This window comes from Esox lucius, chromosome 13 (genome assembly GCF_011004845.1).
Source record: "Esox lucius isolate fEsoLuc1 chromosome 13, fEsoLuc1.pri, whole genome shotgun sequence".
In the NCBI taxonomy this organism is placed as follows: Eukaryota; Metazoa; Chordata; class Actinopteri; order Esociformes; family Esocidae; genus Esox; species Esox lucius.
Window position 1 is genome coordinate 27,959,830 of NC_047581.1, and position 27,843 is coordinate 27,987,672.

Genomic DNA, 27,843 nt, shown 5'->3' on the forward strand with positions numbered 1-27,843 from the left:
ATCTATATCTATATCTATATCTATATATATATACATATATATATATATATATATATATATATATATATATATATATACAGCTCCGGAAAAAAATAAGTGACCATTGCACCTTTTTCTTTCCTTTCCAAAAAAGTCGAAAAGGAAAGTTTTGAGTAAGGAACAGAAGCGTTAAATTTGCGGTGGTCTCTTAATTTTAACCCTTCTGTTCCTCACTCAAAACTTTCCTTTTCACCTTTTTTGGAAAGGAAAGAAAAAGGTGCAGTGGTCTCTTACATTTTTTATGGATATATATATATATATATATACACACACACACACTATATGGCCAAAAGTATACACCTTTACTATTTACTCAGTTCAGGTGTTTCAGCCACACCCATTGCTCACAGGTGCACAACATCCAGCACATAGCCATGAAATCTAAATAAACAAACATTACCAGTACAATTACACAGAAGAGCTCACTGACTTTAAACGTTGCAATGTCATATAAATATTTTTTTTCTCATATATATTTAAGGGGATTTCATGTGAAATTACATTAATTATTTTAATAACATCATTGGCACTGTTATGAAACCCTCACTAAAAATGCAAATTTCAAGGTGATAACTCGTATTTGTTCCCACCTTGTGGAAGTTAGCACCAGCTCGCATTCAAACCAACTCATCCCTTACAGAGCTCTCGCTATACTCACTTCTACATGAAAAACCAGTTCAAAAATGGGAAACTTTTGGGTTGTGCTTTGGGAGTGATTTAAACTTGGCCACTGTTCTTTGAAAACGTCACACGTTTGTTCAAGCCACACCTTGTCACATCCACTGAAGTGGAGAAAACATTCTAAGTTCAAGAGCGCTTTGTGTATGGCTTGTTCATTAGTTCCAGAAAGCAGCAACACTCAACCTCTTAATAAAACAATAATGGGGTCGTGTTTTCCAGGGGTCTCGGTTCCAGTACTAATTTAGAGCTGTGTATTTACGTTCAGGGACGCTCAGATAGAATAATTGCATATAGATTAAACATGTCTATTCGACAGGTTTAATTAGGAATCACATCTGCTCTATTTGTGCATTTTGAGAACGTTGTGCAACCGTGTGTAATTGAATGTGGCCCTGTGTTCCTAAAGCTCTGGCAACGCCTTGAACAATCTGATTGGTCAATGGTAAGAAAATAGTAGTTTCTAATTGGTTTTCTTATAAGCCAATCCAATCATCACCTCTTCTCTGCGGTTTCTTTTTATTTGTTACGTTACTTGGTTGCATTGAAACGGAGACGGCTAGTGGGTCTGCAGTGTTTAGAGGCTATTATAAACATTATAACATATTTGTTCTACATCAGTCGTGTGGAGGCAATTTTGTTATTATCCGGACCACATGTTGACAAGATTGAGTCGCAAGCAGTCGGAGCTTGGTTTGGGTAGTCGTGCAAACGCCAAGACGATCATAGCTACCCTTCTACATAGAGACTATGTGGGGTGCCCCATAGTGCCTGGACTAAGGGAAGATAAGCGAAGGGATATTCGAATCAACCTGCCCGGTTAACGTTAGCTAGCTATTTGTTTACATTCAACTGGTTCCATTTCTCGCTTGAATCACCGAAATACTAGCTAGCTGCAAGCCGCAACGTCATTACCAGGTACGTGTGATCCTGGCTTGGGGTCGCCTAACTATTGTTAGCAAGCTAGCTAGCTAGAGTACAGTACTATCAAATGGTTTTCTGTTGAGTGGTCGTAACGTTAGTTACTAACTATAGTAGATACATTAGCTTTACCTTTTGCTTTTTAATGGTCATAGTCTTACATGCCGATACATTACAGTAAATCGATAAAATGCAATTCTGGTAAGCATCTCTCGATAGGGATTGACAAATCTCAAGTTGAACCTGCTAGCTAATATCAATCAAAACGACTACGGTATAGTATATTTTAGCATGATTCGTGTCTGCCCATAGTATTTACCATATGAAAATAGGTTATGGATGGAATGCCATGTCTGAAGTAGACTCACTGTTTTTACGTGAGATTAGTTTAGACACGTTTAATATTTACGCCACTTTACACTCAACAATACACAATACAATATTGTGTGTTGTAATGTTAGTATTTTGTAAGTACAACATTCTTACATTTACGTTATCTTAAACCTTTGGTAGGGACTTAAACGCGATGTCCCATTCTCTTATGCGCGAGGAATGGCTTATGTCAATAAGATTGAACTCAATTGCCAGTTAAGTTTTCATGCAATTGGCGACAGTTAATATGAATGTTTTAGTTCCAATTTGTTTTGTATAAATTACAATAATTGTTCCTTCCCTGAATACAAATCGAACAACGTATGTTTTCATGGCATTTTCTACTATATGGATAGTTTTGTTAACTGTTGAACGGCACGTGCCCCAGCGCGGTATATGCTACAGTATTATATAATTCTATGGATGAGAACCAGCCCGGTCATAAAAAATGTATGCTGCAGGTAATTCATCCACGTTATGTGGTTGGACGGAAACACCGTTACTGAGATGGGATAGAATATAAATTATATCAACGTGTAATCTGGGGCATATTGGTTCACGGAAGACATTTGTAAAATAGCTAGGGTGTCATCTCGGGGAAATTAGGATGATATCATTGAAACTAGCGGGCAGACGTTGCGTAGACCCCGAGCAACAGGGTATTGCCTAACTAACCAGTAGCTTATTACTTTGTCCCAAGTTATTTTACTTACCAACCAGAAATTGAACCTGAATGAAAGCTTGGAACCAGGAAGGAAAAGCTCATCTTGGCACATAACGTAGCAAGAACTTTGAGGAAATTTGAAGTAAGCCGTATCTGTGCCATAGCTGTGAAAGAATCCTAGAGCCAAGGAAGGCCATGCATGCAGAAGAATCAATAGTGCATATAAAGCCAGCTCTGTTCTGTGTATGCCAATGGGCGATGAAGTGCATTTCCCACTTACCAAGATTTCTGGCAGGCTGCACTTTGATTATCGGTGCACAACAGCCTAGTAGCCTAATTCAGTTAGACTATTTAATGGATTTAGATTTCAACTTGATTCCCAGTGTTTGCAGAAGCAGACATTTGGAGTTTTGATCAGGAGTTTCAGTCCAAGTGGTGTGTGTCTGAGCATATTTTCAAGATGCCATCAATACCTTGGCTGTGCTTGTGCTCCGCTCTGGGCTGGAAATGAAGTGTACAGTTGCCTAAACTCACCGACACCACACGCCCCTTAATAAGCCTTTAATAACAGTGGATGGTAATGTCTCCTCTCCCCCGCAGCAGTGTTTTGAGGATGAACCACCTGTCCCTGAGTGAGCTATGCTGCCTGTTCTGTTGCCCTCCGTGCCCCAGCAAGATTGCCTCCAAGCTGGCCTTCCTGCCCCCGGAGCCCACCTACACCCTCATGTGTGACGAGAGCGGAAGCCGCTGGACCCTGCACCTGTCCGAGCGCGCCGACTGGCAGTACTCGGCCCGCGAGAAGGACGCCATCGAGTGCTTCATGACGCGCACGGCGCGCGGCAACCGCATCGCCTGCATGTTTGTGCGATGCTCGCCCAGCGCCCGCTACACGCTCCTCTTCTCGCACGGCAACGCGGTGGACCTGGGCCAGATGAGCAGCTTCTACATCGGCCTCGGCTCTCGCATCAACTGCAACGTGTTCTCCTACGACTACTCGGGCTACGGGGCCAGCTCCGGGAAGCCCTCGGAGAAGAACCTGTACGCCGACGTGGACGCCGCCTGGCAGGCCCTCAGGACACGGTAAGGACCGACCGAAGGGCCGGCGGGCGGGGCTAACGCGTTGCCTGGACGCCCTTAGGTGAAACGGGAAAGGCTGCGTTGACTGACGGGTCCGACATGCATGTAGGCTGGTGGACCGTGCCTGGTCGCCCATGGACTCTTGTTCGTGTGTTCTGTTCATCGGTTCCTCTCGTGTTCCGTTTGGACCGCCTTCTATCAGTACATAAATCCCCATGTTGCTGCTAGCCTCCGACACGCCTCTCTTTCCGTCCTCTCCTTCCTCCTGTTGTCCTCTCTGACCTTCCCTCCCCCTCGAGTCTGTTCTCTGTCTCTGACTTCTACTGGCAGCTGTGCTCTGGGTCCCAGGTGTGGGGGGGGGATCCTACACAGGTTCCCTCTGTGGTTTGAGTGGATCATTTGGACAGGGTTGACGTGTCCCCCCCCATCCTTCCTCAGGCTCAGTTGAGTTGTTAGTCTGGGTGTGTGCGTTTACAAAATGTTCTGACTGCAGATTCTGTTTGACTGACACAACAAAGCAGCAAACAAAGGAGTCAAGCAACAGCCGAAACAACAAGGAGAGGAACCGATTTGAATGACTAACGCAGTGCCACAAGTTGCCTATGGCAATGGATTTAACATTGAATCAGTGGCATTCATTTATGCACCTCTGGCCCCTATGGAGGATGTCTGAGAGTAAATTTGAACAGGAAACAATTATCATACAGCAGGTCTGGTCCCGGAGGGCTGACACACATTAGGTTTTAAATCTTCAAATATGTGGCTGATTCAGACTTCACTGTTTTACAACAGACTGCAATAAAGTGCCAGGTAGAATCAAAGGCCACACATTTTTGTCCCCTTTGTGACCTTAGTTCAGCAGGGTTGCCGTACCGATACCACACAGAGCAGGATGTTTTGTAGCCTGGCCAGAGGAACCTGTCTGACTGCATGTGTGGTTGTCCAGCCAACTGGAACCTTTCTCTTATGTTCCTGGGCTCCCTCCTACACACATTGCTGTTGTGGATGTGGAGGCTGCTCGCCTGTGCTTTGTGGCATTTGCGCGCACGCACACACCCCCCGTGACCGGGGCTCATCAAATCAGCTTTAAAATGTAATTTTGTCAGAGCACAGCATAATCAGCCTTGATTGAATTATCCTCCAATATAGAATGCACGCTGTCAGTGGGTGTGGGGCTTTGGAGTGATTGAGGAGTCAAAACATTAACATCTTCGAGCAGCGTTGGATCATAAATCAACAAATCCTTTGCTGGCCAACAGTTGTTTTTTTCTTTTCGTTTTTTCTTGAACACACTGACCTGATTTTCTGCTGCTTTTGAAATCTGATTAATATGCTGCTCAGTGATATCTTTTTGAGGCTGCCTTTTTCTGCTATGCTGTTTCGGGGGGTCAGATTTATACTGCGGATTTGGTGTCCCGGCCGATATACTGTTGCACCAATATTAGCCGAAGATATTGGGTGCTAATGCCACTAGTAGGCCTTGTGATTTTCAACACATAAGAACTTGCTGTCAGTATTGTCAGGATATTATCATGTGTCTTGGGTTTATTATTATTATTATTATAATAATTTATGTAAACTGTCTGGATAACGTCACTTATTTCCCTACTGTAAAACCGCATATATCCATATTGGTTACCCTTTCAAACATTGCATTGGACTGGAAGAAAAAGCATCTTTTCTGACTCTAGGTTTTGGTGGGTGGTTTCATCCTTGTGAATGATGAGATGGTGATTGTGATTCCGTACTGTAATGGGACCAGTAGGCCTAGAAGTCACTCAATTTTCATATTATATTAAATCTATTTTATGTATTTGAGAGTAGTTACAGTCTAAAACTCCATACCTCAATTTGAAACGTGTTAGACTATTGCACATGGAAACGGTGAACCTCCATTATCTATTAGGGGGATTTGTGATTGCAACATTTCTTTCCACATGTCTGTCTTCAGTGTAGCTTTATTGACGCCCAATGAGAAGATTTAGGCCAGTATTGAATAGAACTTGTCAATGTTTGGCTCTTGTGACACTGATCAACAGGACTTTCTATCTGGTGTAGTGAACTGCATGTGAGTAAGGAACGCCGTGGAGTCGCAGCCTGTTTCCAGTTCTCCTGCCTTAATGCTTACGTCACGGCAACAGGGATGCTTACGTCACGGCAACAGGGAAGCTTATGTTCACACTCAACTGTGGGACAGACCTCCTCTTTGCATTAACAATTCCATACCCTCATTATGTATGCAGAAGAAAGCAGCATCAACAGTCAGTCATTGGCCGGACCGTATACCAGCGTGGGCTCCAATTGACCGGAACCAGAGGGGAGAACTGTGAGGCAGCAGAACGCATGTTTGGGTTGGTGTTGATTGACAGCAGCCTAGTTTCCTCTTTCAGGCCAGACGAAACTGTGCTACTTTTAATTGGGCCCATGGCTTAGTGTAGCCTAGCGCTGTTCTGGATTTGGGTGCTTCAAACCTTGTTTTCAGCCACCCCAGGCCTTGCTGTTTCCATCTTCACATTGTGTTACACACTCTGTGCCAGGTATTGTGCCATTCTTTCCCCAGTAATCCAAAGATCCCTGTCAGTATTGGCCCATAACTGGCTGTGTGACACCCTCATGGTAGAAGTGGCCCCTAATGGCAGATCTAAGATTACCCCAACTGTGTCACACATTTTGTTTCCTAACCAACTAAGGGGGGCTGAAAGACACCTTCAATTACAGCCATGGGGATACTTCTACCTAAACCCTGCAGCCTTTGACCCAAGCCTCTACCATTACAAAGTGTTTGCCTGGCATGTGATGCTATTCTCCATTCTGATGGGAGCCCTGACCTGTTAAGTCACATGGCTCAGCTAGGTCTCGTGCTTCACTGTCCCGGGTTTCACTTACAGAGACATGTTGTCTCCTGATCGCTTCACAGTCAGTCATAGAACCAACTGAAGTACCGGGGCAGCGGGAATGCCCGGAGGCTGGTATGATTCACAAAAAACAAAAACCCGTCTGACTATGTAAGTGGCCTTTGGTTGATTACAGGTCACGGCCTGCTATCTGAGATGATGTGTTTGTGTGAAGGAAAGAGGCGGGTTAACTGACTGACTGAAATGATCTTGTTTCTGTTCCTCATATCGGAAGGCTGTCCGGGGCTCTGCCCTTCACCCTGAGCTGTCAGCTGTAGGGGATTGTTTGTTGAAAGAGGCCAGTAGATACTGTGACAAACAGTGGGGTGTGTGTATGTGTGTTTTCACCCTGTTTGTACTAGTTCAGGGTGAGGCCTTGTCTTACCTGTGTGGTCAGGTGACTAAGTCATGAGTCAGTAGGGGTGTTCCACACTGTCATCAGGGTGTTTCACTAACACACACACACACACACACACACACACAGACCTGTTTATTTATGCATATATGTCGTCAGGGAATAGAAGGGAGTGAAGCCAATATTTCAGTGTTATTGCATCGAGGATCCTGACCGGAGTGTGACCAGAAACACCATCTGCTCTCCTCACTACCCAGAGAGCGATGGCGGGGGGACATCGAAAAGCAGAAAGGCATGATGGGACAGATGACTGCACATGTTGAAAATCAAAGAGTATTCTGTGTGTGCAAGTTGTGTGTCAGTAGGATAGAGAGGGACAGGGACTGTGTTTGGAACCAGAGGGGTTGGGATTTTGTGTTCTCAGTCTGAGCCTGCTGTGGCTTTGGGATGTCTACTCCAATAGAACAGTGCTGTATAATTTTCTCTTACTTGGAGCTTCTCCAGCAGTCAATCCTCCCAAGTCTAATATTGACTTGTAGCCTAGCAACCGATTTCCAATCAGGGTTTCAGACTTGTACGTGAGCTACAACCATGACAACAGCCTCTGCCCTATGCCGTGATAACAAAAAAACTTCCTCATTGATAATATTGATTGGGAATGAAATTAGTGTCTCCTCAGCAGGCAGCACAAAACAAAATTGTAGCCTAGAGCTCCACGTTTGAGTGGCCAAAGAGTGTCCGGGGACGTCGACCGGTTTCTAAACCTGCGGTTTCATTTGGTGTAGGATGATAATGCCCTGCATGCAATGGAGGTCCTGTCCTCAGAGTGAGTTTAGCCACTCAATCTTTATTTCCCATTGACCAGTATATCCGGGCGCTGAAAGGCCAGGGCTACTATGAGCCTAATGTATGTTGCAGCGGTTTCCCTTCAGTTAAAAATATGACTGCAGAACACCAAGCACCCAAGACTCCTGTTACCTTATAGAATAACTGCTTCCTTTTTATTGACATCGTCTGTCAGTGTTTCTGTTCTTCTCTCTCTCTCTCTTCTCTGTCTTTCTTTCTGCCAAATGGGTAACATCCAGGTGGATTCCTGTAAACTAACGCAACTCTCCTCCCAGGTGGCACGAAGAATGTTGACCTGGGCCGCTGTGTTCATTAGACCCCAAAACAAAAGAACACTGTCGCTGGACTAACTTAACATTTCATGTTGGAACACTTTTTTAAACACTCTTCCCTTCAGTGAGCAGGAGTGTTGTCTTCATCTGTACTGCAGGGGTCAGTATAGGAACTCACTGTAGGAGTCCAGTCACTACCTAAAGAAAATAGACCTGGGCCACAAAGCCTAAGATGTAGTGTATTAGAGATTGGGCTAGTCTCAGGGAATGACTGATATACAGAATGGTGTATACAGTTAACATTTAGTGCTGTGACTAAATCATGGCTAGTGACTGTGGCTACTTCATAATCCTGCCTTTTATTTATTTTTGTCTTAGTAACCGGAAAGTGATGCTTTGCAGCTGATCCTGTGGTCTTTGTCTCTGTCCCCAGGTACGGTATTAGGCCTGAGACGGTGATTGTGTACGGTCAGAGTATCGGTACCGTCCCTTCCGTGGACCTGGCGGCACGCTACGAGAGCGCTGCCGTCGTCTTGCACTCCCCCCTCACCTCTGGCATGAGAGTGGCCTTCCCAGACACCAAGAAGACCTACTGCTTTGACGCCTTCCCCAAGTGAGTCTCATATATATATACACACACACACACACACGTGCGGCGTGCGCACACCTGGGTTCAAAATACTACACTTTCAAATGGTATTTAAATGTTTGAAATGTATTTGGAAACTTTAGGAATATGTTTATTCCTAAAGTTTATGTTTATCTATTGATTAAACATATCGTATTAAGTATATTCTGTATATTTCAAATCGAGACGCCCCCATTTAATCAGTGGTCATTGACACCAATGTGTTTTGCAGCAGTTGTCTTGTGTTTGGCATTGCCCTGGGCCTACCTGGGTCTCAGTCTATACTTTTAGGCTGGTGGGAGGGTCCTTCTCTCAAGTGTGGATTAATGTATGATTTAATGTTCATACATAATTGAGTGAGCTGCTGTAACAGGGAGACATACATGAAACGGACACAGTGCCAGTGTTCTGTCCCTTGGTGGATGTTTTTAACAGACAAAAATAGCAGACAATATAAAAGTTAAGCACCAAAAAGGGGTGGTGAGACCGGTGTCATCTGGAGAGCCTCGCAACTGCCGTTCTGCAGGTACATCACGTGTTCCGGTTATTCCTCTGCGTCCTTGGGTTGCTATTCTGGGGCCCTTTTATCCTCCAATGACTGCAGGTTTGCCTCGTCAGGGGGTGGCAGCTCTGCTTTGTTTGAGTGCCCTGTTTTGCAGCCCGGGGCCAGGGGGTTCGCCTGGGTGCGTTGACCCAACACTTACAGGACAGGGTGTTGTTGTGCCATGCCTATAGCTTTATTAGGCTGTCTGTAAAATATGTATAAAATAAATACACAGTCTACGTATTTGTTCAGGACCAAAAAGTTGCATGTTTCGACCGGTCATCAGCAATGTTGTGCATACCCAAATTAGTGTTTAATATCCCCTGGTTTGGTCTGACAAAGACTTTCATTATTCACCACACAATTTATTACAATTTATTATGTTTGCCTGAATATTACTAGTCAATATGATTTCATGAATAATTTTCGTACTTGCTATGTCTTTAGAAAATCACAATACCTTCAAGTTTAAGGGCTTGAAGAAAGAGGTTAGGATTTTTGTGAGTAACTGAGGAAGCTGAACCAATTTGGCAATGAGTATTGCTCTAAACCACTGCTGGAGAAAGGTCTTGTGATTGTGATCGGTCTGGTCCAGAGAAGTGACATACAGTAAAATTGTCATACCATGATGGACATCAGGCCTGAAACCCGTATTTTGTGTTAAGAAAAATATCATCTGTGTGTGATATTGAAATCTCAGTAGAATAACTGTGGTGTCTTTTGAAGTGTCAGAACAGACTGATTTCAAAATAATTTTAAATACTCTTTGAAAAGAGAAACAAAATATTACATGTAGAATATTTCACTTCTACCTAGAGTGTGCAGCTCATAATTTACATTAGTGTCTCATCAGATAAGACAAGATGCAATGATTCATTCATTGCGTGGCCTCGGGCCATTAGACAAGATGCCAAAAAGAAGGTAATAGTTTCAGAAGGTAATAGTCTCAGCCAATCTCAGCAGTTATTTTACCACTTCAGAGAATGATGGGACATGTAGGTGAGGTGCTCAGCAGTAACAATCAGGGTGATTTATGTCTTAACTGTTTTCCACATTTTAGAGGATCAGCAGTAGGTGGAAGAATTGGGGGGATGAAGTAATCCTCATGTCATTCTTGGTACATGCAGCAGTACATGGTCCATGAATCCAGTGTGCCCAAAAGGACATTTGTTGGGTTGAAACACACTTGGGGAATTCCTGTGATGAGTTTTGACAGTGTCGTGGATGTTGGCAGGGTAGCCTTTTTGGTATTTTTGTGCCATGTCAGTTTGAGGTAAGTCTAGAAGACCAAGGCTGATAGGGCTAGTATCTGGTTTGGCTTACATAGCTTGGTGTGAAGCGTTAACTTTATCAGTTTTGACAACCGAAGGAACAATTTTTAGTTCAGACCTTCCCCTTTTAAAGAGATCCAAGGTCTTTGTTTGTACTGGCAGTGTGTTCTCCAATATGGGGCCTTTGAACTTAACATGCCAGCAAAACACTGTTTAAATTCCTATCCTGTAGGAAGTAGCCAAATGTATCATTTCAATGAAGATCAACCAAGTACTAGTAGGTAGCAGTTTGGCCAGAAACATTGTATTGCTTCACTAATGGCACAGAAATTACATTTGGGTACAATCTCTATAAAGAGAAGAGGGAAATAATCAATTTGTGGGTTTGATTAAAATCCATGAGCTCTATCCACAGTCTACATTGTTCCATGCAAACTCATGAGTATTGATATATTATGTTTGCTGAAATTTGGTTACAGGGTGGATTATTATAATTTTTCATATAATCAAACACAGCCTTAATCCAGTTTTGATGATCAAGATCCCAAATGAATGTGGTGCTCTGAAGGCATTCATTTGGCATCTTGCTAACCTACCAAGGCTGTTGTACTTTTTGTTTCAGTTGCTGGTTACTGAGCTGATTATGCTAAATAATCAGCAAATATTTTTAAGGATTTGGAAGAAACTACAACACACAAAGTAAAAAAAAGTTCCTAATAACGTTTCCTTACCTTTAAGAAGGCACTGACCTGGCAAAGAGGAACGCAATTCAGTTTTTCTTTTAACTGCCCAGCCACCATAAATTACCAACGTGATCATTATAAATGATGTCTGTAACACAACAAAATGTGGAGGATGTGTAAGGGTTTGAATACTATATGAAGGGTGTCTTTAAACAGTGTTTTGAAAAAACATTCTGTGCAATATATGGAATTTCTATCCAACATATTTATAGTTTGGCTTTTATGGGAATCTTATTGTTGTTGTTAGGGCAAACTGGTGATGCCATCAACAGTCCCTTCAACCTGTAAACAAGAAAAATGGCAGTGTGTCACATCTCAGACAAGCAGTGGTCCAAAGTCAATGCAGATATAAATCTGTTATTCTAATAAAAATACAACAAAATTGCTGAGGCAGGACGCTTTTATATTCCGTTATCTCTTTTGGTTCCTCACTGTCAGCTGAGCTCAGTCCCCTTATTTGGCACTGACTCTACCCGTTCTGTAAATTGATTGGATCCAACCTAACACATGATGCCCAACATCCTTATATGGTCATTTACTTAAGCTTCTTGATTTAATCTATTTTTAAGTATTCCTTGGGTCTGAATTGGCTTTCTCTTTGTTTAGTTTTTTTAACTTCCATCCACAGCTCTGAATAGGATTCATGAGTGGTAGCAGTTTACTAGCTCCAGTGTTTTACAGAAACCCAGGAGAGGTGATTGCATCTTTTAATGTAACTTTTATGATTTATTAATTGAACACTTAAATGTGGTTAGACTTGTACATTGGGACAGCTTTTAGAGAAGAATGCTAGGTATTTAAAATCATTCTGTGAGTATATAAAGTGGGTCTTAAATTGTGTTCCAGCAATATATTCAACATGTCTTGAAAATAAGATTTTACATTCTAATTGTTACCACCCCCCCAAAAAAAACATTCAAATACTCAGTCAATTGTTTTGGGCTATGTTTTAAAAAATATTATACACAGCAAAATACATTGAGTATTTGCAATAAAAATTTATTTTGAACCAGCTTTCACACAGTGTTTTCACTGGGCTTTCATTAGGTGAGAGAGCATAAAATGCTAGGTGGGCTTGGTTTACTTTGGGGACCGAAATGTTCATTAATTTGCTCTCACCCTTCCTTTTATCTTAACCTTTTTGCCTAACCTTAAATCTTAATCCCTAAGCCTACCATAAAAGCATTTTTTCTCCATGAAGTTCTGGCACCATGTTTCATCACGTAATGTCAAACACATGTCTTAAAAGCGGTCATGTTGTAGTCAATCCTGACTCAGAAGCTCCATCTAGTGGTTACTGGAGGTTACTGGTTTCCGCCAGGTCATGGAGACTTACTATAGGCAGTGGATAAATGGGGGCTGCTTTGGTTCATTTTAAACTGTTTCATCAATTTGGAAGTTGAACTTGCCTGACTTCCCTTCCTCGGTTTTGTGTTGTCTCTACATCTCTCTTAACTCTGCCCCCAGCATTGACAAGATCTCCAAAGTGACTTCCCCAGTACTGGTGATCCACGGAACAGAGGATGAGGTGATCGACTTCTCCCATGGCCTGGCACTATACGAGCGCTGCCAGAGGCCAGTGGAGCCTTTGTGGGTGGAGGGTGCCGGCCACAATGATGTGGAGCTGTACGGACAGTACCTGGAGCGCTTGAAACAGTTTGTGGCCCACGAGCTCGTCAACTTATCAGCTTGACTTCACCTCACAGTCACCCACCTGCTCCAACTGTGAACTTCAGACTGTTGTTTTTTGTTTTTTTTATGTCTAGTTTAAAACTGCACAGTATGGTGACTTGTCTGTGAGAGTGATGCGGAGGGATAACTGATCTGATATGCTGAGGAGTGTGCGCGTGTCATTTTTGTTGATGCCTTTCAGGAGGTTTGTCCATTCGAAGGAGCTGTTAGCATATCTGAGAGGTTCCTGTGGATCAGCCTTGTTGGATGGAATACTGGACCGACACTCATCCTAGTCTGTCTTGACTCAGGAGCCAAGTCTGTTTCATTGTGGTCAACATGGATATTCAGTTGTGTATTTGTTTATTTTTATATGGTATTCCATTTGCATGTATCACGTGACTGAGAACTGTATGAGACAAAACTCTGACATTTTAATATAGAGCCAGTGTTGCCAAAAAAAATGTTCAGCATGCAACAATATTGTAAGAAAAACATCCTTGAAACATCTCCGGTTATATTCAACTTTTAAATGTGTTTTTACTATGTTATGTTTCATGTATTCTTTCATTAAAGCAACTTTGTAGTGGAACTGTGACAATGCCAGGGTTGCAGTTTTTATCCATGGCAAAAAGGCATACACCAAAAAAAACTGCTTTATTATAACCTGCATTATATATTTCAGATATTCTGGTTGGTAAAGGATTTAAATGTTACAGATATTCTAGTTGGTAAAGGATTTAAATGGGGTCTGGGGTCACATTAGGGTCATCCCTTCCCCCCCTAAGTATTTTAAATTCACTTTGTCTCCTTTCCACAACATTAACACATATCACAAATCTGCTATTGTCCCAGCTCTACTACAAAGCCATCATTGTACTGTTTTTCAGACCACAATGAAACGCTAGATGGTTCATATTTAAATATATAATGTACGTGTAACTGTAATATTAAAGCTTATTTACCAATTTACAGGAAATAATATTTCTAGATTTCTTTTGTATACAAACTGCCTGTACCTCTGGTAGTTGTTTTAATACATTGTTCAGTTAAAAATGCATTCTGGAACTTTTGGTTGTAAAAGTGGCACTATCCAGCCAAAGAAAGTTCAGAAAATTGCGAGTGTGCCCCATGTCATCCAAATCGCTCGCTTTCAAACGTGTATTTTCATGGTTAACTGAGGTATGATGGTGATTCTACATAAACTGTGCACATATGTGTGCAATATTATACATCCAGCCAAAAATGGGAGGGTTAAGAAAAGCTTATTTTCGATAGTCCTAGATTGCATCTGAAGGACCGATTCCACTAATGCCATAAGGTGTTGAAAAAACGTCATTGTGTGACTGGGAGATGTTTGAAAGACCACTTGGTTTTACTGATAATGCATCTGGACATTTTTTTAATTATTTGCACAATTAAAAAAAAAAAAATACAGAAGCTTTTGTCTTAACCTTTATCAGTATCAGACTGACTGCATGGTATTTCAAAGCCTTTTTTTCTGGTAGAGAGACTTATGCTGAACCAGGTTTATATTAATAACACTAAGTCTATAGAATCTGATATTATAGTGCTTATTCAAGCCATGATAGGCTAATGTTTTTTGTATTTTTTTTGCATTTAGGCTAGGTCTAGCCTGTGGATGCTACCAAAAGCCTCAAGGTCTGATTGGTACGTTCTTAAAAAACGACATTTTAGGATTGGTTGTTGCTGTTAATAGATTAATCAAGAATTGTTAGGATTGGCTGTACCTGTTGTTAGGTACCGTGTCATTTAACTGTCTGTGGTACTTAACTTCTGTACTGCTTTTATTTCTGATAATGCTTTCACACTTTTACTTTGTAAATAATGTTTCCACTAGATATTTCTTTTACAAACCTAATATGTCTGTTGTTATTCTTAAGTTATTACCAAGTTAACTGTTAACATTAGAATTAGGCATCCATCTGTTGTGAATTATTCCGATGACTGTTGAACTCAGTCTGGTCATGCAGACCGATGTCGTTTATTGTTTTCTAAGATATGTTTCATTATTGAAGGAAATTATAAAATATGATCTTGATAATAGTTCTAATAAAATGCTATAGACAATAAAAACTGTATTTAATTTATGTCTGATTTTAATGCCGATGGGGTGAATGGGATGTTGACCCAGAGCACAATGATGACCGGACTGATTACACTTCTGTACAGTCATGCCGTGTTGAGTATTAATTCATAATGAACCACTGATTTGAAGTAATGATTCGCTGATTAAGGCGCATGGTACACTGGTTGTGGTAATTAAGGAAAAGTTTCAATAAAGTCATTTAACACATCTTAAAGGGTGTGTACTTGGTATCGGGCAACACTGAACAAAATTACCACAGAAGCCATAGCTTCATTTTACAAATCGGCTTTGGAAAAAGCATGTGATCAAACGAGTCTCGGTTTGCGTCCTTGGTATTATGGAGGCTGCGGAAGAGAAAATATGAACGTAATTCATACACATTTTTAAAAATAATTTCAATAAGTGTGCTGGCACATAAAACCTAAACTAAAACTGGATTCAACACTGTGACAGTGAAGTCACCTTATTATCTAATTACCTACTTTACATAGGATACTAGCTATCCAATATATGAGAAGCACTTGTAAATGCTGTCAGTAGAGATCAAAGCGTCGGACCTCATTAATCGTGATCATACATCTGATGATACATCTCTATTAGAGAAATGCTGGAGTTAAAACATTCATAAAATATGGTGGATCCAATGCTTGATTTAAGATGTGATATTAAAAACTGATGAGCAAAGATTCCTGATGTGGGAATTACACAAGAGAAAGTAATCATTGGGACTCAAACCGGGCTTTCTTAACTAACTGCATAGCCATATTCCACAGTTCTACACGTTGAGCCACCGGCCAGGTGATGGCCCTACCGAAATTACAAGACAATACTAACAATAGGTATTGGGCCTACCCGTGTGTTAGTGATAACGAATGATGTGTAGTATAAATGTTTTGACATTCACCAGCTTATGTATTTCATTAGTTCTTGATAACTAGGCTGTAGACTAATGTAGTTTCATGTTTCAAAGCATAGTTGGAAAGCACCATGTCTTTAAAAAAACCCAAACGTCATCAATCAGGTGATATTGTTGCTCGGATACAAGCCTCCGCCCATTCGCCTCCAGCAGACTGGATTGAAATAGGTGAGCCACGTGTGTCTATGAACTATGGCTTTTGCCACTGGCAGTTTTAACAGCTTATTAGCCAGTAATAGGCTTACTAGTATCTACTAACATATCAGTCTATTGGAGTAAAGTATTCGTCATCTTTTGAATTTAGCAAATCAAAATACAGCAAACTGGCATTAAACCTTTGTTTGCTCCGGGGAAAGCAAAACTCCCTCTGGAGATGGTTTCTAACTGGCACCGTGTCGTTATTATCATTGTCAATAAAGAAATGCTGGATTTGACGTTGGACGAACATGTCACTAGGCAACCCAAACTGTCAGTCACAATCTCCTGCATTGACGCTGCTTGTTTGTCTGCTACCTGTGTGCAGACCGCTTCCTCATAAAGTAGAAAATGTTGGTTGATTTCTAACATGACTGAACACTTTTGTCTAAATAAAAGGCATTTTCCTACCCAACCATAAACAAATGGAATAAAAACGAGTGGTAGACTGTCAATCTAACATTCTATGCCAGAGCAGAATACTTGGTCCTGGCCAAGCATGTTACCAGGTTGGTCGGTGGAAGGGATGTGCTGGTCCTCTGCCACAAGGGCCAGCTCCACGCCACGGACATGCGCTGCTGCCGTAAGGATTGGGACAAAAATATATGTAGGTTGTGTGTAGTGAATGTTGGGGAACAACAAATTGGGACTAGAGGATTCCACACCTCGAACTACCACTACCTTTGTCATACAATGGACAGCATACTTGTAAGACCTGTCAAAGCAATTTGAAATAAATAATAGAGGATTTGTTATAGAACCATTTCTGTGCCAGACATTAAAAACCACCAGTGATGCTGTAGTATATTGAGGTTCTATTCATCCTGTCTGGACAGATTCCGGTGGGCCACTGCAAGAGGGAGATATGGAGGTGAGGGTGAATTATCTGGATTTCCCTCTCCCCTGCTGATTGCTATTATGTGACTGTTGAGTCTGTGATGGACAAACTGTATCTGAATGATCTTAACTAAGCTGCCTTGCACTGCTTTGGCTGCTATTTGTCTCCAACTCTCAATAACTACACTAACTACTGCCTCAGCAAAAACACTGTGGTGGATAATGTCAGACCGCAGTCTAAGGACATTATTCAGCATTGCGTTTTTAAAAGGAAAAAAGAGTTGACATAGAGAACCCAACTCATTTCATCCCTTTCTCATATCTAAGCATGTCTTTTAAGTTACTAAAATGTAGATGTAAACACTAATGTCCACTATTTCTGTGTTTCTTTTGTTTATTATGATGAGTTAACTCTGATGTGACCAGGAGTTTGACGGGCGGATTTGCATTGTGTGTCCGTGGCACAAGTACAAGATTACCCTGGCGGAAGGCGAGGGGCTGTACCAGGCGGTGAACCCCTCGGCTACACCCCCCAAACAAACCTGGCGATCGAAAGGGGTCAAACAGAGGGTTCACAAGGTCACAGAAGTCAACAAAAATGTGTATCTCACCATCAATGACTCGCCAGATCCCATTGACTCTGACTTCTACCAGACTGAGATACAGGACCACTATGAATATGGCCCAACCTAAGAATAAAAAATGACACAAAGGTGACTGTCTGGAGGGTAAAATTTGTTCTGGTAATTTGTTCTTTAGCATTTGGGAATGTTATAAGGGAGCTACAGGACTATTTCAAGACAAAACACAAAGCTTCCCTATCATCAGCTCAAAGCATAATCTGGTTAAGATATTTATGTATTCTCCAGGGCAGCTGTATAATTGTCCCCTTATGTTCAAATAAAAAAATAAAAAATCTGATGATGCTCTATTTTTGTACAGTTACATTATTCCCAATTATTATTAACCGCTTAGTAACCAATACAAAAATACAGCGGGTGGTCCCCTCAGTTCTAACTACTGTTTTTAGACAACGTTTTCCTACGGGTTGTGTATGCCCATAGGCGACTTGCTAAGAACCCCCTTTTCACCAAGGAGCACAATCAGGAACATAAGGGACACCTGGGGAAACGGCAGGAGGGGAAAAACACAAACGCACATCCAGGGTACCAGCATGCGTCACACCTTGGTACCAAATGTATAATGGAAACAGAAAAGTCTAGAGCCAACATTAGCATAAATCACTGGTGTAGCCCAGGTACCGGGGTAAAGACCCAGTGGAAACGCGGCAATAGGTACTCACAACTGTAAAGATTTTATGCCACCAAGCCTTTTAAAAGAACAGGGTTTTTTAAACATATAATTATTTTAGTTGATGTTTTGATGCCAACATCTCAGAAGACATTGAGGGAAAAGATATACTGTCATGAAGACATGGGACAGAAGACTTCCTTTAACTTCAACAAGGACATCATTGTTGTAGGTATGCACAATGTTTGGTATCTCAGTTTAAGTTCAGCAGACAGGTAAGGGGTCTTCCAAATGATGCAGATATAAGTGTATGTGGCCTTAAATGCAGAGTGGTGAAGAGGAAAGCTGTGTGGAAAGAGAGCCACCAGTGATATCCATACAGTTACAATACAAAAGCACTGTACATAACTGTGTGAAATAATGTTTTATCACAGTAGCCAACCTGAAGTTTACTGTAGCGCTCCGATTGACTTAAGCATTCCCTCCAGCTTCCCACTCTTGTCCAGTGCTGAAACGTCACTGCCCCCGCCAACACACTCCTCACCAATGAACACTCGTGGCACCTTGAAACATGCACACACAAATTCACCTTAAAACATGCACACACAAATTCACCTTAAAACATGCACACACAAATTCACCTTGAAACATGCACACACATTCATACTGATCATTGGACAGCAGCTGTATTATGAAAATGTCTGCAAATTGAGTTTCAAAATGAGACTGACCGTAGCCCAATGAAATTGCTGCACTTAATGTAAATTTGTTTGGCTCCCGTCTCCTACAATGACCATGCTCGCCGAAAAGGCTTGGAATGCCCTACAAGTTGGAAAGTGCATTGTCTTTTAAAACAATCACGTGGTATTTGTTTTGCTCCGAAGCAAGCCTCGGCCTTTTCACTTTGAGCAAACTGTGTTGAAATTTCGAAGCAAGCCCCAGAGACTAGGCTTCACGCGTCCCATCACTAGTTGTCTGTCATTGTTTGGAGTAAGTGTGTTGTTGTTCTGCTCTTCAGTTTAAGGTCTGTATCGCTCCTTCTGTTGTTTTCTGTTTGCACAATTAAAAATATGTTTATTAGCTCTGTGCCTCGTGTCCTGCTTACACCCTGCTGTGACAATTGGCTTCCGTTTTCAGTTCAATAATCCACATCAGGAGGGAAGACAATTCTTTTCTGCCATGTAAATGTGTGTGCATGTCACATATTGCTACTCGAACAACTGTGGTGTTTTCACACATGCAGCCACATGTGGGGTAAGGTTTCCCGACTGAAACCAGGATAGCCAAGCACGAATTCATGCAATAACAACACAGTCAAAAACTTTGTAATGCATACACTAACGTTCAAATGTTTGGGGTCACATAGACATTTTATTTAAACTGTTTATTTCCAGGTTAATTTGATTTAACCCCTTTATTTCCAGGTTAATTTCAGCGGGACCATGGCCACAGTGACACATTGTCCTGTGATATGCAGTGAACAATAAACACACATTTAAAAAAATAAGTAGCCTTTTCTATCCGCCATGAGCCCTTGGCTCTGTAGAATGATGACATAATCTTTGCGTAGGAAGTGGAAGTTGAATGGTCTGGAACTCCCAGTCATTAACTCCTCCAAGCAGGTGCTTAGAACCCCTCTCAGGAAATAGACGTTTGGCATTATACCATGAAAGACTACACACCAGGTAGCTGGATGTATGTTTGGGTCACTTATCACTCGGAAAATCACAGGTTTGATGAGTGCAACTGTGACTGATTGTATGAAAGTTAGCCCTGCTTTTAGCAACGCGATGATTCAAAGACAGTGAAACAGAACGCACCACCCTCTACTGGCGATGCATGTATGCATTTGTTAATAATCTTCAGGGACAGTCTCAGCTGAATTCTTTAAGTTTAGAAAAATGTATGCGGCCTAGAACTATCCAGTGGTCTGGGACGCTGCCTCAACTGCACATGTTCTGTTGCAGTGTGGGTTTGAATCATAGCGCTTTCAACAAAACTGTCCTCTGTCCAACGTTGCTGTCAATAAAGCATAAATGCCATAAAAATATATCAGAATAAAAAATAAATAAAAATATTATCCTTTGCCATTTCCCTACAACACTAGCCTAATTCTACAACACATGTTCAATTAGTGAGTTTTTCACCTACGAAATCCCTGTCCAAAGATTGCAGTTTCTGCTATTTTTCGAGATCCTCACCAAAAATGGTTATTCATTATGTAACACGCTTCTCTAAAAGTAGAGATTCAGAGATAATTAAAACCATAATTATCTCTGAATCTCCATTGTTTATTTGGCATTTTCAGTCATGCCAAATAAACAATGTTCTTTTTAAACCAATCAGGAAGTTATTTCAGCACAAATCTCTCTCTCTACACATAGATTAATAATCATTTTTTTCAGGTTCTCCATTTTCAAGTTTAAGCTCAAGGTCTCCTGTATTATCTCCTTTAGGACCCCTGGCAGAATACCACTCAGAATACCACAGAATACCACAATGTATGAACTACATAGCCATATGATGCGGTAGCATAAGCGTAACACAACATTGAAATGTTGTTTTCGGGTCATGGTACATTACCTAAATGTGCCACAAAATAACACACTGCAAAAATGCCAATGGGGTGAGATTTTTTTTTATTGTAACGAGACTTGAGTCATGCAATAAAACATTTGTAAAGTCTGAAAACCAGAATATTAGGTTTGTTCAGATTTGTCATTGCGTCTGAATTTGACTATGTAGCTTGTTTTTCCCGAATATTCTGTCTTGTTACAAGCAATATTTTCTCATCAGATTCTTTGCTTAATTCCATAATGTTTTCCAAGTTTATTTTTTTCTACGGGAAAATTACACTGATTAACTCTAGTGATACCGCTGTTTACATGTTAATTGATAGCCGTACCCAGTCCAGGACATAGCCACGGGAAGATCTTTTGAAGATGCGGTGCTATGAATAAACGGACTGACGACGCGTAGCCATTGTGCCTGACAAAAGGTCGAAGCGTGCCCATCCGCAGTAGTGACGCATGCCTTGTTGAGACAGACGACTTGAGCCCTACTGTGGTGATGCTCGTTACATTCATCCGTCCCGTCGACGTAAAACGTTTGGGTCCTGAAACTACAATAGAGGGAGCTGCAGCACAGCTAAAAATATCTGTTTAATCACGTCATGGTCAGCACCTAAGGTTACGCATCCATGGCACTTGATTTTTAAATCATGTGGGATCATTTTGGTTCACTAAGACACCAGTATATCAGAACAAGAATTGGTGAGAAGTACACTGTTGCCTGACTGCAACTTTTAAGTGTTTTTCTTACTTACCACTTATTGGAGTAATGTTACTTTGTGTTTACTTCAGGGTTATATAATGTTAATATGAATATTTTGCACAATACATTATTCATGAAGGTTTAAACAAAAATCGAAAATGCTTTCTGGACCATTTAAATGCAAAGTGAACAATAATCAACAGGGTTGTGTTGAAGATGCAGTGAAGAATCTTAAGCACAACATCGCCTCTTTCCTTTTTGGGGCCCTAAGCAGGATCTGTTTGGCAGCAATGTCTGAGCAGAGAACCCTTCCTTATGACATACATTTGGTCTATATTGCAGAATAGAATACAACCACTTTTTTTATCACCTTACACCCTAATACAGCTACTCATTATGTTGGCAAGATTAGGGAATCAGTGCATCAGGAAATTGCTCAAACTTATCCAAATAAAACCCACAGAAAAACGCAGCAGCCATAGGCTATTAATGTTTACTGTTTCTGAGAGTCATAAACAGTATGAAAAAGATGCTTGTTTAGGTAGCAGAAGATAGTGAAACCATGGGTCAGTGAAAAGAAACCAAGGGGAAAGTGCAAAAATTACAAATTGAAAAGAAAATCTGAAATTCATGTGATTTTCAGGCCTTTGAGGCAGTTGGCAGTCCTCAGAAAAGAACATTCATACATTTCAAAATAGTTTTTTATGATATTGAAACAGAACAATTCTGGCCTGTATTACTTAATTAGTAACACTTTATTACTTACTTTGTCCCTCTTGGTAATGAGCAAAAAAGACTATCAAATGTCATGTTGTTTGTCTGCTTGTCTGTTCCTCCATTTCCATGGAGACGGATAAGTTGCTAGACACGACCATCCTGGGATGTTGCTTTATAACACCAGCTACCTCAATTGTTAGATGGTGGGAATCAGCAGAGAGAGAGAACATTTGTGTGAATGTGTGTGTTTTTCCACTACTAGAATCCACTTCTAGTTTGATTCCCTTTGTCCATGACTACGTTTGATATAAAAACGATCTGGTTAAAAAAAGGCGTTGGCATTATTTACCATTGAAGTGTGAATAGGACCAGTGCACCTGAAACAGTTTTGCTCAGAGGTAGTCTGGTTGAAAATACTGGGGGCAATAATTGTTTCCACAACGCTGACTTGCAATACTCATTATGTCTGGAAAGGTTTTAGCAAATGGATAGTTACCCCAAACTATGTTGTCTACTCAGTATGCTTTCTGTACCGATGCCTTGATTGTTGATAGGACTCAAGCGTTCAGGGTGAAAATTCCAGTTTAACTTTTAGAAAGTAGTGGTTTCTGAACATTAAGTAGTCCTAACTAGCACTGGTAAATTATACCTTGTGTGACTTTTTTGTATGGTGGGACTTTTCAGCTGGAAAGGCATTTCATGTAGATGATAATGTAACCAGAGGAGATGGTGGGACTTGTCAGTTGGAAAGGCATTTCAGGTAGATGATAATGTAACCAGAGGGAATTTCAAAAATGACTATACTACAATGATGTAGGTAACATCTCAGTCAGGCATATTAGTCCAGCTTTCAATTTTCCAATGAAGACTAAGACAGAGATTGTGCAAAACATTTTAGCCGGCATTATTCCTTTCAAATCATTCACTATTAATTTTTCACACAGCCATATGAACTACTCAGTGTTATCTAGCAAGCAAGCTACTGTAACGTTTGTTGGATTAAACTTGAAAATAAAGATAGCTGGCTAACTACATCGTAACAATTTTTTTAGCCAGTAGAAAGATTTTATCACGTTAGTTTGTTCTATAGCTATGAAAATGTACTATCGTTTATACACGTTGTACTTACTGTGAAAAAAAACTTAGTCATCCATTTAGCCAGCCTACACACACTGCTCGTCATGAACGAATGAAGGAGAATGTTGGATTCGGTCGCAACAGAGACGTGACAATTTCCAAAGCGTCATTCTTTTTCAAAATAAAAGTATTACTCAAAACAACATTATTGGGGGGGGGGGGGGGGGGGGGGGGGGGGGGAGGGGGGGGAGACTTTAACCCATTTCTAATATGGGGAGGGGGGGGGGGGGCATGTGCCCTCCGTCCCCCCCGGCTCCTACACCCTTGCCTCTGGGATAGTGACAGTAATATCATAAATATACATGTAACTGACATTATTTGTCCCCCTAACTACAACAAAGGACACCCCTCCGCTCCTACAAATCCATTCCCCTTACTATGCATCGGGGCAATATACACTTATGTCCTCTTCCAGCCAGGTTCATCACAGCTCTACTTGATATAGATTTCTTAATTGTATTCCAAATAGTGGAGATTGGCATTTTCAGGAGTGTAGTTATTTGCTTTACAGCTGTTGCCAAATGTATGAGGAACCAGTTGCCGAACAAAGAGATTGAGTAGGGATATGAGCGTTAAACATTTTCCTTAAAGTATTGTTCAGTTCTCGTAGCTGCTCTGTAGGCAAGCACCATGCTCTTGTAGTGGATGCGTACTTGAACTGAACTGGACAGCGGAGGAATGGGTTGACATGGGAGAAGGTTATAGTTGTAAATGAAGTTCGGCCTTGAGTTTGATTTTAGACATGGGTTGGATAGGGTGTATTAACTTATGGGTTGGACTGATAATACCTGGGTTAGGAGTCCAACTTTCTTGGTACTCTCCTTTTGTGGGTCTGTCAACCTGGCTATATCCAATAATTAGAAATCTGTAAGGGAATGAAAATCTCATTGATCTGTTATGTGCCACAATGAGTTTGGTTTTGATTTGGAGTGAGGTGATAGCATTAATAATTTATTTTATGCTTTATTTGGCACTGTTTGGCAGCACAAACTCTAAGATATAACAATATTATATAGTCTTCTTGGAACATTGTTTATGTCAGGGATGAACAAAGGCCTCAGTATTTGTTGCCCATACACTCACCTAAAGGATTATTAGGAACACCTGTTCAATTTCTCATTAATGCAATTATCTAATCAACCAATCACATGGCAGTTGCTACAATGCATTTAGGGGTGTGGTCCTGGTCAAGACAATCTCCTGAACTCCAAACTGAATTTCAGAATGGGAAAGAAAGGTGATTTAAGCAATTTTGAGTGTGGCATGGTTGTTGGTGCCAGACGGGCCGGTCTGAGTATTTCACAATCTGCTCAGTTACTGGGATTTTCACACATAACCATTTCTAGGGTTTACAAAGAATGGTGTGAAAAGGGAAAAACATCCAGTATGCGAAATGTGGGCGAAAATGCCTTGTTCATGCTAGAGGTCAGAGGAGAATGGGCCGACTGATTCAAGCTGATAGAAGAGCAACTTTGACTGAAATAACCACTCGTTACAACCGAGGTATGCAGCAAAGCATTTTTGAAGCCACAAAACGCACAACCTTGAGGCAGATGGGCTACAACAGCAGAAGACCCCACCGGGTACCACTCATCTCCACTAAAAATAGGAAAAAGAGGCTACAATTTGCACAAGCTCACCAAAATTGGACAGTTGAAGACTGGAAGAATGTTGCCTGGTCTGATGAGTCTCGATTTCTGTTGAGACATTCAGATGGTAGACTCAGAATTTGGCGTAAACAGAATGAGAACATGGATCCATCATCGCTTGTTACCACTGTGCAGGCTGGTGGTGGTGGTGTAATGGTGTGAGGGATGTTTTCTTGGCACACTTTAGGCCCCTTAGTGCCAATTGGGCATCATTTAAATGCCACGGCCTACCTGAGGATTGTTTCTGACCATGTCCATCCCTTTATGACCACCATGTACCCATCCTCTGATGGCTACTTCCAGCAGGATAATGCACCATGTCACAAAGCTCGAATCATTTCAAATTGGTTTCTTGAACATGACATTGAGTTCACTGTACTGAAATGGCCCCCACAGTCACCAGATCTCAACGCAATAGAGCATCTTTGGGATGTGGTGGAACGGGAGCTTCGTGCCCTGGATTTGCATCCCACAAATCTCCATCAACTGCAAGATGCTATCCTATCAATATGGGCCAACATTTCTAAAGAATGCTTTCAGCCCCTTGTTGAATCAATGCCAAGTAGAATTAAGGCAGTTCTGAGGGCAAAAGGGGGTCAAACACAATATTAGTATCAGTCAACCACATGTTTATTTATTCAGTCAGTTTGAGAGTTAATTGAGTGGAATATCAGAAATGTAGTTGTACATTAGCTGTTTTTTTTTTGCTGTCTATATCTCCTCACTATTTCATGATGTCCAATTCGATTATGGCTTTGCCTCATAGTTGCCTCACTGCAAATCATCCGGCATATTCGGGAGAATCAAAGATTGAGAAGTGTCTGTCCTCTGATGCACATCTAGCCAAGAAATTCTGCTTCTTATCACACAACATCTTTGATTGGTACTAAAATGTAAGTCTGATTGAATAAATGTTTATTGAAAAGAAACAAGTGAACCATTAACTACTATACGTATAGGGTTATGTTGACAGAAACAGCCGAAAACAGTATGCATGCAGGAGACCGCTATTATGTGTGACCAAAACAGCAGGTCAGAGCAGTGCTCTTCTTTGAGCAGACAAGCACCTTCTCTGTTCAATCAGTCCTCCTAGAGTTTTCAGCCTTGACTGGAACAGTTTATCAAGTTGGGTCACTAGATTGCTTCCGGGTCAGACTAGAGTACATACATATAGAACAGATACAACAATACTATTATTATCTTAATATCTATAACTATAATATACAGTATAATATACTACAATATAGGCTACTACAGATTATATTGTCTTTTAGGTGACCTGATTGAGTAGGTGATGGAAACTTGAAAGTCACCTGCAATGACTTCCATCCGCCAATGTTCAAAGTTAATGTTTGCCATGATTGTTTCAAAATTACACACAATGCTGGTGAGCTGTAGAAATCAACAACATACAGCTTAAAATTATGCTGAATTGTAAAATGTGTAAACATAAATCACAAATATTTGTAGCAACTCAGACATATGTAAGGCAACTTACAAGTGTAATGCAAGTCACAAATCTATAAAATGCAGGTGACAAATGTTGTAACAAATGCTGTAACAGTTTCAATATAAAAAACGGTCTTACATGTATTTGCTAATCATCCTTTGTTATTGTGAATGAGTCATAATTGGATTTTCGGATTTTGACATATGTTTGTGAAACTACAAGCTATGCTTATATATTTCTTATAGACTCATTGTATGTATTTGTGACTCGCTACTTACAAGTTTACAACATTTTATAGAAATCTACAAACACCCTGGCTCTGTGTTTTGGCAACCGTGTAAATCTTGTTAGGAAAAGGTGTTATTTGTTGTTTGAAAACATACTGCACAAAACACAGACCTTATTAGAAGTGGATCTAAAAATCCCCATGGAAGAAATGAATGGTGTAAGAACCAAAAGAGACACTAATCCAGGTTTTTGGGGGATTATGACTCAAACTATTTAATGTCCCCAGTCCAGAATGGTGTCAGATTGGCACTTGAATTGATCATCAATAGAACAAACAATAGAATGCATTTCTTAAACCATCAACCAGGAAGTATTTTGTTGGCATCAACAGACATTTTTGCATGCAGGCGCCAAACTACCACAAGTAGTTGTTAGAGAATGACAAGACTTAGCAGCCCTAGTCCTACTCTTCCATCTTGCACTGCCCTCTGCTGTATGCCCTTATAGGATCATGCATGAAATAGCCAATTAAGTAAAAGTAGTCTGTGGTCTGAATAAATGCAGCCAATATTTATTGTTAAACCTGGTGGGTTTCAGGGCTGGCTGCCGCCTGCAATAATGTGAGAAAAATGCCAATAGATTTTTGGACAACACAAACACTTGGTACATAAGGATATTAAAAAGGTTTGGAAAGACATTTTTATAGGATAAGCCAGGTTTACTTCAATAAAATAGAGAGTATGTTATCAGATGAAAGCCAGGTGCATGGACCCCTACAGCTGGCCTGTGTTTGCCCCGTGCGGCGTCCTTTTTGTCTCGTGCAACAGCAGGCGGCGGCAGCGCGAGTCACTCTAGCCCCACCCACGAGTCAGTGCACTCCCCCTTCCTCTGTCACTTCCTCTCTTCAAGCCGCGCCTGGGACAGGGGCTGGTGGTCTACAGCCCCGAAAGAAAAGACAATGTAAAAGTATAAAAAGGACACTGAACGCAATCTATTGTTTTCCCTGACTGTCCGTTCCGTCAGTCCATTTGTCGGGACAACTATTGCTATTTGGACCAAAGCGAATGGCCATTGAAGATATATAGTAATCTGGTGTGAAAGGTAG

General features: G+C 41.1%; 2 protein-coding genes and 1 pseudogene across 4 annotated transcripts in view; all 3 read left to right on the plus strand.

The window, feature by feature from the left end:
• The first annotated feature begins 1,224 nt into the window (after nt 1-1,224).
• Nucleotides 1,225-15,082, plus strand: abhd17b (abhydrolase domain containing 17B, depalmitoylase). 2 transcript variants are annotated; one of them, XM_010876875.4, is made up of 4 exons: nt 1,225-1,635; nt 3,275-3,754; nt 8,552-8,731; nt 12,772-15,082. In XM_010876875.4, exons 2-4 carry the CDS (start codon nt 3,288-3,290, stop codon nt 12,995-12,997), a joined length of 873 nt encoding a protein of 290 aa, XP_010875177.3. In that variant the 5' UTR covers nt 1,225-1,635; nt 3,275-3,287; the 3' UTR covers nt 12,998-15,082. The 2 variants fall into 2 exon arrangements, with proteins under 2 accessions (XP_010875177.3, XP_010875178.3); XM_010876876.4 differs by having other exon boundaries at nt 3,278-3,754.
• A 1,340-nt stretch (nt 15,083-16,422) lies between these two features.
• LOC114840684 lies at nt 16,423-27,702 on the plus strand (annotated as a pseudogene).
• The window catches only part of cemip2 (cell migration inducing hyaluronidase 2), a 32,030-nt gene continuing 31,839 nt past the window's right edge, over nt 27,653-27,843 (plus strand). For both annotated transcript variants that reach the window (XM_010876877.4, XM_010876878.4), the window contains exon 1: nt 27,653-27,839. The gene's annotated coding sequence lies outside the window, so the exon portion shown is untranslated. The remainder of the gene's footprint in view (nt 27,840-27,843) is intronic.

What these genes read in the sequence shown, in the direction of transcription:
- abhd17b (XM_010876875.4), top strand. Translation starts at nt 3,288, where the DNA reads ATGAACCACCTGTCCCTGAGTGAGCTATGCTGCCTGTTCTGTTGCCCT. An exon ending in TGGCAGGCCCTCAGGACACG is followed by an intron (nt 3,755 to 8,551) that starts GTAAGGACCGAC and finishes CTCTGTCCCCAG; the next exon opens with GTACGGTATTAGGCCTGAGA. An exon ending in TGCTTTGACGCCTTCCCCAA is followed by an intron (nt 8,732 to 12,771) that starts GTGAGTCTCATA and finishes CTCTGCCCCCAG; the next exon opens with CATTGACAAGATCTCCAAAG.